This window comes from Nuphar pumila, chromosome 13 (assembly GCF_984573655.1).
Source record: "Nuphar pumila chromosome 13, dmNupPumi1.hap1.1, whole genome shotgun sequence".
Taxonomy (NCBI): domain Eukaryota; kingdom Viridiplantae; phylum Streptophyta; class Magnoliopsida; order Nymphaeales; family Nymphaeaceae; genus Nuphar; species Nuphar pumila.
In genome coordinates this window covers 67,580,331-67,593,024 of record NC_143261.1, presented here as the reverse complement: position 1 = coordinate 67,593,024, position 12,694 = coordinate 67,580,331, and the positions used below count along the sequence as shown (strand labels likewise).

Sequence of the window (12,694 nt, the reverse complement as noted above, 5' to 3'; positions counted from 1 at the left end):
ATTATTTCCTTTAAAGATATGAAGAATAATTGAATTCCAATCTCCATGCATGTCTTCCCAACCTGTTGAGTTGTGCCTTTGAATTCCATGGTACAACCTGATACATGTCATTTGAAGAAAACCATATTGAGGAATATTTTTGTATGTCGGTGGTGGTAGCGGAGGAACCAGGCCGTTAGGCTCAGAATCGTAGCCCACCACAGTCTTTGTGGGGTGAAGCCCTCAGCAGTGCAGTATGGACCCGATCAGTTTGTAACAAGGTCCTCCTATAAATACTCTTGTAGAGTTTTCTTGCTTAAGTGACTTTTTGTGAATTTGGGTGTTGTGTGTGGCTTTAGGTTTTTGTGACAGAGAGCTGTCATCTACCTTTGTAATCCCTTTTTTTGACATAATGAAAATCACTGCTCCGCCGCTGCCTGTGTAGACGTAGGCTTTTGGCCGAACCACGTAAATTGTGTGTCGTTGTGTGCATGTTTTCTTCTGAAATCTCTCTCTCCCTGTCGTGTTTATTCTACTGTGTAACTTTCTAACATGACCTGTACACATTATTTTTATGACAATGGAAAACCCACTCTGAGAACGGGGTCACTTAATGGGCCTACCTCCCTGCAAGGTAAAACTCCGGGTTGAGGACGACTTCTACACATTGCTGTGTGATATCCATCCACAAGCCTACCTGAACTAGAACTGAGCTGAGCAGTTCCTGTTCAAACCTGTTAAACATATTGAGTTTGTAAAGTTGGCTCGCCCAGCTGACCGCGAATATATTTCACACGCCCAAACAAGCTCATTTGCCAGCAGCTTGTTTCATTTGCCAGCCCTCTAATTGGTAAATCTAAAAACTACTTAATTTGATTCATTTGCTTATTTTAAAAATACATGTAATAAACCTTAGGAATCAAAATAGAAATATATTGTTTCAAAAAATATTTTGGATTGATGAGGAAGCGACCGGTGGGGCAGAATTTTCCCATGGTTCACTACCAAACAGAGCAAAACACATGCCCGAAACCAAACTGAGACTTCCAAGTTCCAACACAACGCGGGCTCCAATCCAAGAATATGAGGCATAATAATCAAGTGCTTGGGCCGCTGGATGGGTCATGAATCCTGGGGCCACCATCCCCATGCCAGGAAGCTGGGCAGGCAGCATGGGACCCACCGTTGGGTCCCTCACTGGCTGTCCATCGTCCTGAGTGGTGTGCACCGGGATGGAGTGCCTGGCGCAGCACCACAGGGCCCAGACTTGTCAATGTCACCAAGTTGGCGGAACGTCACAAGTTCGAAACCCACAGGTGGCATCATCCCTCGCTGTAAGGTGGAAGCTAGGTGAAATCTCTCAGTGGGTAGGGGACCTCAAGGGTTTTGCGAACCTGAGGCCAGCCAATGTGCAGTCAGTGATGAAAGGGTTTTTCCAATGTAATCAGTATGGGTGCGTATATAGTATCAGTCAGTCGGTGATGAAAGGGTTTTTTCAATGCTATCAGTATCGGTGAGTACACATCGTATCAGCATAATATCGATACGCTTCACCCTGAATCGGCTATTTTTAAAATAAATGTCAAAAAATACTAAAAAATATTTTTATACTATTTTAATTGTTTTAACACATGTTACATTATGGTTGACATAATATTTTTTATTATTTTCTGGCCCATACAGAATGATTCAGCTGAGTATCGGATATCGGCCGATACAGCTGAATAGGTGGCCCAACGATTCACGGCAGCCACCTATACTGACAACATTGGGCTTTCCCTTAGCCTATCTCAGGCCTTGATCTGCTCTATTAAAAAACTGGTGCGTAGATGCATGTTATCAACACACATTTATCACACAAATTCTAAACCAAAACTGCATCCAGCCAGTGCAATTTGTTTAAACAGCTGGGTTGCAACCGACATGCATAAAAGCCCACCACTGCAGATTAATTGTTTAACACTTTTATTTGCTAATCATTTTCCATAAATGTGAAAATGTAAATAATACATACTTTTTATTGTGGATTAGGCCCTGCCACTTTTCTTCTTCAAACAGTATCAACTCAACACTTCACTGTTACAATATTTTTTTCCTTTGATACAATACTCTAGGGAAGTGCTGATTGGGAAATTATAGCAGATCGACTACTTCCATTTGCTTTCTTCTTTCCCGCCATTAGTCCAAGGGGCATTTGCTCTTTTCTTATTTTAGAGTGTATGTTGCCATTAAGAAGGTGCCTGTTTCAACCTCCTTTCACATGAAAGAGGCCCTCTTTCATAAGAAAGAGGGTTTCCTTCCCAACGTTCACCCCTGAGAAATATATGGTGGAATGTGCATATTTGAAGCTGGATTAATGCTTGCTATGCTCGGGGGTAAGGAACCCTTTAGTAAAAATCTGTAGTATTTTAATAAAAAAATTATGTTTTTTGTACATCTGACCCTAGAGATCGGTTCTTGGATCTTGTTATTTCAACGTGTAGGATTTTGCAGGATTGAAACATCAACAGCTTATAATCTACCAAAATTTCCTCTCATAAAATCATATTTCTCACTTTGAAAAAGTTAGTCCAAGCGTGGATTCCTATTATTTTGACTATGCTGAACACATCCATGGGTTTAGATTTGGTCGAAGCAACCTCACACTGTGTTCTAACTAGGGGATTCCTTACCCACAACAAGGGTGCCAAATACTTTGCCTTTAAGCTCTGTTTGGGAGCCGACGGTTGGAGGTCCCCAGAGTGGACGCTGCCGAATCCACAGTGGCTAAACACGTTTGGGATCGTGGAAAAGAGGGTTTTCTTCTGAAAACTAGTCACACCTCACTCCATGGAGAAGCAGTTTCTTGCATGGGCATGCCATTCACATGAAAGTCGCTTCTCGTGGGTGGGTGTAAAGAACAAACCCTAATGGCACATTTGTTACACACAAGCCTGCAGGAAAGTCTCTTGGTGCGAAACTCACTCTCCCATGGGGTGATTCTATTTTCATATTAAATGTGTGGTTTGTATAAAACCATGGGCTTCACCATTACTTTCCCACGGAGGAATTTATTTCAGCGCCTGGAGGAAAGAGGCCCATTGTCATACGAAAATGGATCTCTTTCCCACATCTTGGGATGAAATAAGCGCACATAAGGGGGTCATGCTAGTGCCTACATGGACTCTCTGGAAATAGCGATGTGGGCAGTAATGGATAGCTCCATTCCAACCAAATGAGTTTGTTATTGTGAACAAGAAAGAACCTCTGAAAATTCAGAAGGAAATCGGAAAGTAACCGAAGTTTACCGCTACTGGCACTATAACCGTAGGTATGGCAGGCTGAGCCAGCACGACCAGGTGTGGTTTCTTCAGGGAAAAAATAATAAACATAGCCTCTATCTTTAGCAATCTACAAGAACATCAGACTTTTTATTGATGGTTTTAAACCCCATCAGTTTTCTACAAGCTAAAGAAACTGCCTTGGAGCATAGAAGAGAAAAGAGAATCAGAGGAAATAAACGCATTGCATTCCAAGATGCACATCAAATTGCAATCCCATACCTTTCCAAGATATACAAAAAAAATTACATATATATGAATAATATGGAAAAAGAGAGTTTGAGACAAAAGGATTCTGCTAAACTAGTAAAGCAGTTCAATATCAGGTGAATTGTGTCATTATGCCTCATTTTGCATGGAGAACCATTGAGACACCCGCTTACATGACCTCTAACCAGTGGAGGCTTCACGAGTTTATACTGATGGGAAGAATTTGTTGAGGTTAAAGGGCAATGAATAGAACTCCTCACTTCTCGTGTCGGTTTTGAATGATCGGAACCTGTCCCACCAATGGCATCCTCTGTCTCTCCTGACAGCGCAGTCTCTTCGGTGAAGTGTATTATCCAGCAAGAAAGCTATAAGTGTCGCAACAAATGCTTCCGATGAAAATGGAACATTGACCATATCATTGAACTGCAAAACAGAAGTGGCAAATACTTTCAAGCAAGGATCTAGAAACATGATTTGAATCCTTTCCAGAAAAGGATTAAGCACAAGACCCTGCATACCCATCTTGCAGGTGTATGAACAGGACCGTAACCAGCAACTGAAGTGTACTCATTGAAGTACTGTGGCACTGATAACCCCATGAACAGGGAAAAGCCCAAGATGAACTTTGTTCTGAAACTGTTGAGATTGCAGAACTGAAGGAAACTAAGACCGCCAGAAGCTGTTACAAGGAAAAACCACCTCAGTCACTGATGTGTGAAAAAACTTAAAACTGAAGATTAAAATTTTTTAGCCGCACGAGTTCAGGCAAAAACTTTTTGTGTCCATAATACATACCCACATATGCAAAGAAAAGGCAATACAATGCTGCTGCGATCGGTAATGGAATGGATGCAAAAACAGCTCCAAATTTCCCTGGGGGACAAGCAAATCAGTAATAGCCATTGACCATATTCTTATTTTGCAGTAATCTTTTATCTTTTTGACAAAACATAGAGAATATGATTGATTACCCCCATGTCATTAAATAGATGAGACAAAATAATGGAAGAACATACTATAAGAAAACTCGGGAGTTCCTCATCTACTATCAATTGCAACGATCACTTTTCCACGTTTTTTTAGTTGTGCATGCAAATGCTATGTTTTATTTGAGAAGTCATCCAACACATGCACATACACTGACAAAGAACCTTAAACTCAAATGTTATTGGATTAGCTTTACTGCCTGCATAGAAGATTCATTCTAGGCAGCCTCACTGAGATAAATTAAAGGTAATCTGAGGACCTATCAATGCAAAATATGAGAGGCACTGAAAGAGTACAAATGAAGATTGCAGTTGATGTTCCATTCCAAATGTTTGTCATGATCATGTCAATACAGAGTTCTCGGAATCGTGAACCCAAAATAATTGGTAAAAGAATCACTGTCATCATAACCAGTTAACAAATAATCTGTTTATGCAAATGCTGAGAGAGGATTCTTAACTCTGACATCTCTTATAGTATCCAGTGACTGACCAAGATGAAAAGTTTCAGAAAAGCAGCTTTACAACAGCCTCCAAGTAAACAATCCCAGAATCATATCTTTCCCACAAGACATGCATGCAATAATTTAAGCAGTATCAGAGATCAAAACCTTCCCGTCATAAAATGCCAGGATTGCCTGCTTAAATATGTTTAATAAGCAAAGAAATACAAATGGTTTTCTGGGACCAGCACAGCCGAGCAGTCTAAGAAATTAGAACCTTTCAGAAATAAAATGCCTACTAAAATATATCTAATTTTAATAAATGAACAAATAATGGACAGAACTAGCACAGCCTTTCGATGTTCTCCCTCATATCAATACCTACATTAACTAGTCACTTCCTCCTGACACAAAAGATAGGCTTTGATGATAATTTCCAGTTCTGGAGGTATATTAATGACTTCAGAACTTAAATTCAACAAAGAAAAGCACAATCAATCTCAACATTTTCTTTCTTTTTGTTTGTGTTCGTGTGTTCTGCACTCCTGTTACAGATGTAGTGGAACAGACAGAAATTTTTAGATATTCATCTATATCAACTTGGTGTAAGTCACCAATAAGACTGAGAAGCTTACCAAGAATAGAAAAGAAAATCATGAATCCCGCTGATATCTGCACAACTCTTCTGCTACCAACACGAGTCAGAGCTAGGAGCCCAGCATTTTCCCTGTAGAGAAATACAATAGCAAAGTGTCAGTTTGCCAGATAGGAACATTTTGCATCAGTGGGAATATATTCATATTTAAAACAAAATTCTTACACAGATACTGTAGATCCATTAGCTGTTCCAAACAGTCCATCCAACAGAATACCGATTCCCTGCAATCAGGATGTGAAAAATGGTTTCACGATTGAGCTGTTGAGCTTAAAAGACAAGCCTCAAGAACTGTCTGATGTACATGAAAAGCATGACAGATTTCCCCAAATTTGCATTCTTTCTGTCAATTCCTAAAATAACCCTGGTTTTTATGCAAGAGGCAGCAGGACAATGCAAACACTATTTGAGCATTCTATTGTTGGTGACCCTATCAACACTCATCAGATCATAACAATCAAAGAACTTAATTTAGCTTATAACAATCAAAGAACTGCACTACCTGCCAACCAATACCACGGCTGAGAATAGAAGGAGGCATGGGAGTGGCACTGGCATATCTTGACACTGCAAAGAATGCGCCTGTAGACTGCAATGCCATTGAGAGCAATATCATAACAATTTCCCTAAAATCAATATTCTTACAATAAAAAAATACAGTATTGGTAGCAAAGAAGAATATGTTGAGATCTACAAAAGTTGGAACAAACAGAGACACAAAGTGAAATTAAAAGCACATCCAACAGTGTGAGATTCTGCAGTACCTCTACAAGAGCAACAAATGATGCTACCATCATGGCAAATGCTTCCCCAGCATCAAAAGAAGGCGGCCCCCATTGAAATGGATATGGAACTCTTATCCTATATGGGACCATGTCATAGCAATAGTTACATGTGAACACAGTGCTATCAATTGCATGGGACCATAATGATCAATTTTATCGAGAGGTAAACTTCAGAAAGATGCAAGCCGAAAGATCCATGGTTTGTAGGTATCTATGATGGAAGTACAACAAATAACATGTTCAGGAAACACAGGACTGCGATTAAGAGGTCCAGCTATACAAGAAAACATTAAGTGGAGAACTAAGGCCACTTATCAAAAGCATATGGATGACATCTTGGCAGGATTGTGGAAAGAGAAAATTATATTAGAAGTGATGACCGAAGAGATGAAAGGAAAGGGCAGCTCATGGTACCAACCAGCATATCACTCAACAAGGTTGAACAAATAAATGGTTTAATGAAGCAGCCGATGCATAGGAATTTTGTTATCAAGGGCTACAAAAATGAGAAAAATTGAAGCAGAAAAAAGGGGAAAAAAGAAGGAAAGAAAAGGGAAAAGCTGATTGAGAATTCTAACAGCATGGAAAATGAAACATATATAGGGATCAAATAGTGAAATTACCATGGGGCAGCACCAATAAGTCCAGCTCGATCAGTGCGGCAATGAAATTGAGTCTTTGGTGGTGAATGCTTGTAAGCCCCACCTACTGTTAGGAGATGAGCATAAATCCACACAATGGCCACTGTAAATATAACAGCAAACCTATCGAAAACTGGCCTTTCTGATCGTATTACGTGAGGAATGTACTGCACAAAAGTGTCGACAATATGCAGGTCAGGATATTATTCGAATTTACGCTGAAGTAGTCATCTTGCATTGCCAGGGAGATTAGTTCCTTTTATCTTATGGCAAAAGTTCCCAACTACTTTAAGGATTCCCTTTCTACCAACAAAAAGAAACAGCCTTAAAAGCAAAAGAAATGAGCTCCGAATGTAATGTTTCATTTTCAAGTGGAGCAAAACTCTCTAGAACATTTAGAATCATCAAAGAATGGCAGTATCAATTACCTGTGAAAATATCACTAGCAGAATAAGTGCAGGGAGCCCAATTTCAATGCACTTAGCCACCTACAAAAGTGTTGCATCATCAGCTCACAACAAACTTGGACACACACTCTCAGTTGCACATATCCCATTGCTAGATGGGTCTCGTTTTATTTTTGGATATGTGTAAATGAACCACATGAATGTTAATCTCATTTTTCTACCAAGCCACATGAAACAAAAGAGGCAAATACTTACCCCAGGAAAACCAAATTCAAAAAGCCCAAGTCCTGCTAGAGTTATAAGAGGGACCGCTGAAAGGGGACTAAGAAACCTGGAGTGAATAGAAATGCATAAAATCAGTATTTCAAGATGAATTACACTGATTTTGAATCATCATTTCCCTGTAGGTGCTAATAAGCATACCTGGTAACATTTCGCCAAAGTCCACTAAAGCCAATGATAATCTGCAGAGTAGATGCAACTATCAGGGCACCTTGTGTTCCCCGCATTGTTCGAATAAATTTCTGCATATGCAATAATAGGTTTTCAGTTTTTAGCCGCCACTGATAAATAATAAAAGGCTGAACTTCAAGGCAGAATGTTTTTTCCAGTGGAGAGAAAATTTACCTCATGTGGTTCCAAAATGCCACTATAACGACGAGCTAAAATGATCGACAGTGTAGGCACAACAAAGGTATATGACCCCCCAATGACAGCAGGTAACCGGCTTCCAAAGAAAGATTGGAACAGAGTATTTAAACCAGCAACAAAGAGCAGTGTCTGAATCACCCTAACTTTCTCCTCCTACAGGTATCAGATAGAAGTATAAATCTTCATAAAATTGAAAAAAAAAGAATAATCTATAAAAAAGAATTATGTCTTACATTTCCTCCTCCCATCTGAGGAACCAAAGCAGTGGGTATTATAACAGTTGTTCCAAGCATAACCAAATAATGTTGAAAACCAAGTAGAATGGCCTCCGCTGCATTATATATTAGCAACCATAATCAAGATTAGAACAAAACTAACTATTAAAACCACAGAACGATTAACATATTCCTTCAAAAAATAATTAGTCTTATATATTAAAGATTCAGTTTTCCTCTCCAGTAAGATAAAAAGAAGCTTGAAAAAATATAGTACTGAACAAGCTCAAAATATTGGCTGGATGTGTTTCTATGTAATATGTGCAACGAAAAATGTCGGCATTTCAAGGCCACAAAAAAAGGAGATCCTTTCAGAAACAAAGCAACCTTAAGTACCACACAAATTAGTGTTTATTCCACTGAAAACATATAGCACTGAAGAACAGTATTCCTTGATGCAAGTTATAATGAATAAAATATCCAAAGAGGAAAGGAAACGATTTACATGGATCAGGTCGAATCAGGTCATTCACACAAACCAATCATCAAAACATTTTTTCTCTTTTGCCATACAAGCCACAAGAAAGGATGAATAACTTAGAAAAGAAAAAAGGACCTTTACAATGTTCAGCATAATGAAAACCCCATCAATGCCACCAAAAAATAACAAAAGAATTTCACCAAAGGAACACGGATTCCTTATTACACCTAGTAAACAAATGGATTTTTTAGGACACAATGCAGGAAAAACATTAAGCTCCCATAATTGCCTTACGCTTAATAAGACAATACCAATTTGATTTTGTTATATTGTCACTGAGAAAACTACTAAATTTCCACCTGAACTACCAATAAAAAAAGAAAAAATGCATCTGGCCTACTAAAAAGACCACCACCATCACCACCACTGACAACAGGAACCATGCACTATCAGAAGTGAAAACAACCACCATTTTCAAAATAATGAAAAGCTAGATGAGGCCATTACCAATGCCACCAAAAAGATGGAGAGGAAAAGAATGTGCAAGGAGAAAGAAAGGATGAAAAGCTTACGCCATGGAGGAGGGCTAGTGATGCAATAAGCAATTCCAGGAAGTTGGTCTTTCACAGGATGTGGGTGCAGCTCATCCTGCTTTGGCGGTGGCGCCGCTCCACCTCCCCCAGCCATCTAGGAGCAATCTCTCTCTCTCTCTCTCTCTCTCTCTCTCTCTCTCTCTCTCTCTCTCTCTCTCTCTCTCTCTCTCTCTCTCTCTCTCTCTCTCTAACCCCAAAAGCAACCAAACCACCCCCAAAATATAGAGCCAAAATCACATTAAAGAATCATCACCAACTCCAAATCAACCCTCAGAGCCACACCCCACATATCCTCTCCCCCCTAAAAACACGACAAAAAGACCAAGAAAAAGTAAAAAAGGAAGGAAGAAAACACTCACCAAGAAAATGACACCAGAAACAACAGAGAGGTATATTACATACACACTACCAGAGGGGTGTTAACAGGTCAAAATAAACCCACAAGAAATATATATATATATTAAAAATAAGGTAGAAAAGAAAAGCAGTCCATGAAGATACAAGCAATAAAAAGAGCACGGCACCGAAAAACTTCTGTACACAAGCAATCTATTGTATTTTTTTGAGATTGATTGACAAAAAAGCATGCCCACAAAATCTTTTCTAGTTTTTAACACTCTCCCAAAAGGAAAAGTTAAAACACCCCAAGAGGGCCACCATCAAGAAACTTAAATTAGCTCCCTCCCTTTCTCCCCATAGGCCAAAATAAATGAAGGGAAAAGCAAGCAGAATAGTGGTGCCACTGTATCAGTAACACATGGGAAACTATACAATCTGTCTCTTTTCAAATCCTCACTTAAAAAAAGGAAAAAAAAAAAGAGTATAACCCAGTAAGGGGTAAAAGTCACCCTATTGAAAGCATGGCTTTATTGGTGGTGTAGTTTGATTGTATAAGACTGTGAGACAAAAAACAAACACATTCTCCTTTACTTTCTTGCTGTCTAGTGGAAGACAGTTACCATTTAAGATACTAAAATGCCACTGTTATATCTGCTTCTTACATAGTGCCACTCAGTTGGTAGATTCTTAGGAGATAGAGGAATGTCTTATCTTGAGAAATTATGACTATCCCTTGCCCATGAGGGTGCAATTTTAGGTCCCCAGTTACTTAGTTAGGTCTGAGTGTGGTTGTTCTGGCTTTTGGTCTTGATCAGTGAGCAGTCACATGGTCACATGTACGTTTTTTTTGTGAACCTCGCCATCTGGCTGTCATGATTAAAAGTTGGGCCTGTGAGGGGTCCCACATTTGAGAAACTTAGTCTGTGGGATTCCTCAGGCTCAAGACTCTAGGACTGCTCCTGCTGTCCTGCATATACATAATAAGGAGCATATTTGGTCACATACACTAATCAAACTCTCTTTGTATTTAGAGTTGTCTATTTGTTTGGACTGGGCTAGCTAAGACCTAGATTTCAGGGCTCTGTGGCCACAATTACCATTGCTGGTCTGTGAGGAGGATAATGCTGAACATCATTGTGACAAATATTGCAAGATTTACAAAAATATCGTGAAAATATCATGTATTTCGTCCAATTGTTTTAAAAGGTCAAGCTATTATGATATTTTTGTTTTAAACATCAAAATTCTGTCATGTTGTTTCTGTTTTTCTCATCTATATCTCAGGAAACACAGCCTTTCAACTTTTTATAGATTTTGTTTTTTCAAATATCTATTTAAGTTGATATTTGTTGATAAAATGCAAGAAACATAAAAAAAATTCCAATTTTTCACGATATTTTGTCTACTTTTTTGCCGTTTAAAATTTTGGCAACTATGCTTGAATGATTAGGAACAGTGTCATAGTGTTGATAAGATGAGCATTAATTTGGTCATGACTTATTGTATAAAATTCTATTATTGTATAAAAATTGTTAAAATATTAGACTTGCAAGACATTAAGGGAAACACTCAACTTAATCATTTGGATGATTATGGCACAGACAGAGAATATTGTAATAATTTACAACACCGATGGTTGCTTTAGAAACAGTATAATGAATAGATTTATGATACTTTGTTTCTAACAACACTACTTCGTGTGACTGTGCAAGAATAGAATGGTCGAATTTGTGAGCAATTTGAAGTTTCTTTTTTGTCTTTTTTTTTAAAGGGATCTTTTAGTAAAACTTTAAGTTGGCTGAGTGGGGTCTCACAGGGACAAGTGTGCTTATAAAAAGTCAGGAACCGTGCAATGTTGCAGCTTTTTACCAAAGCCAAATTATTGGTGCTTTTTTTCTTTTGGGAGGAAGTTGCCTCCTGCTTCTCTAAAGATGCAAACATGAGGAAAGATAAACCAGATTTTTGTACAAAATGTGGATCTCTACTGGTTGAGTAAAATGCTTGGAAATAGAACCCTATGTAGACTCCAGCTAGAGCTAAAAGAATTCACTTTGCTTAGGGATGCAAATGGTTTGATTTGGGATCAGAAAATATATTGGGGGTGTCGGATCAGGTCAAATCTGAAACATACAAAATTTGCAAATGCCCCATCTTGAATCCGAACCGTTTGCAACCTTAACTTTGGTACTCTTTTTTTTTTTTAAAGGCAAACTGACCCCTACCAGTTATACAATACCATTGAGTTTTGAACATGCAACTTCTCAACACAAGGTGACATGCACTAGCTGCTCCTACCAGACTAGCTAAAGATCCATACCTTTTTGGGCAGGTTGATTCTTAGCAATAGGCTTGGGAGTCATGTTGCCTAGGATGACTCTTATCGATTGACAACTGATTTGGTGAATCTCAAAATACTGGACTCATCTATGCATAGGTCCATGTCCCTGCAGTTTTTAAGTGGGTTAGTTTGATGCAGGTCAAAAAAAAGATGAGATGCGAGTCCATAGGATACGTTTATATCTACTTTTGGTATTTAAATTTTTTTTTTGTTTCGATATTTAGATTTATAATATATAATTCATATTTAAAAATTAAGAAAACAAGAAAGTTGAAAAAAAATAGGAAGCTTGTCAGCATTAGGAAGCTTATCTAATTTAGAGTACATATCAAAATTGGGGAAGAGGGACCTTCCAACCAAAAGGAAGGTCCAAAATCTATAACCTATGACAATATGGTGTTACTTCTCTAACAATCGAGTTTATCATCGATCCAACTTTACATATTGAATTTTTACCATTCATTTAGTAAGCGACATGTTTTGAATTATGAATTTTTGAAGATTAGATGTATTTTTGAAAGCTCTAAAAATCAATGACCCAAAATATATACTTTGTATTGTAAAGTTTTAAATGCATTGTAAGCCATCAATTTTTCACGTTTCCAAAAATATACCTATATGTTGTAGTCTTAGTGTAAAACATATTTTTTA

At 38.3% G+C, this 12,694-nt stretch overlaps 1 protein-coding gene across 1 annotated transcript; it reads right to left on the bottom strand.

Moving 5' to 3' along the window:
- Window positions 1–3,468: 3,468 nt before the first annotated feature.
- LOC149818586 (nucleobase-ascorbate transporter 6-like) lies at window positions 3,469–9,582 on the bottom strand. Its single transcript, XM_089984554.1, has 14 exons — window positions 9,346–9,582; window positions 8,311–8,408; window positions 8,054–8,230; window positions 7,850–7,950; window positions 7,682–7,757; window positions 7,448–7,507; window positions 7,002–7,186; window positions 6,358–6,454; window positions 6,096–6,182; window positions 5,759–5,817; window positions 5,574–5,665; window positions 4,305–4,382; window positions 4,028–4,188; window positions 3,469–3,932 (listed from the first exon to the last, which is right to left on the bottom strand). Exons 1-14 carry the CDS (start codon window positions 9,458–9,460, stop codon window positions 3,714–3,716), a joined length of 1,605 nt encoding a protein of 534 aa, XP_089840680.1. The 5' UTR covers window positions 9,461–9,582; the 3' UTR covers window positions 3,469–3,713.
- Between the last annotated feature and the right edge of the window lie 3,112 nt (window positions 9,583–12,694).

Bases quoted from the DNA above. Each gene is read 5' to 3' on its own strand.
- LOC149818586 (XM_089984554.1), bottom strand. From the start codon at position 9,460: ATGGCTGGGGGAGGTGGAGCGGCGCCACCGCCAAAGCAGGATGAGCTG. The intron at 8,409-9,345 runs GTAAGCTTTTCA...TATATAATGCAG, and splicing joins CACTAGCCCTCCTCCATGGC to CGGAGGCCATTCTACTTGGT. The intron at 4,189-4,304 runs GTATGTATTATG...TCCTTGTAACAG, and splicing joins CCTTTTCTTTGCATATGTGG to CTTCTGGCGGTCTTAGTTTC.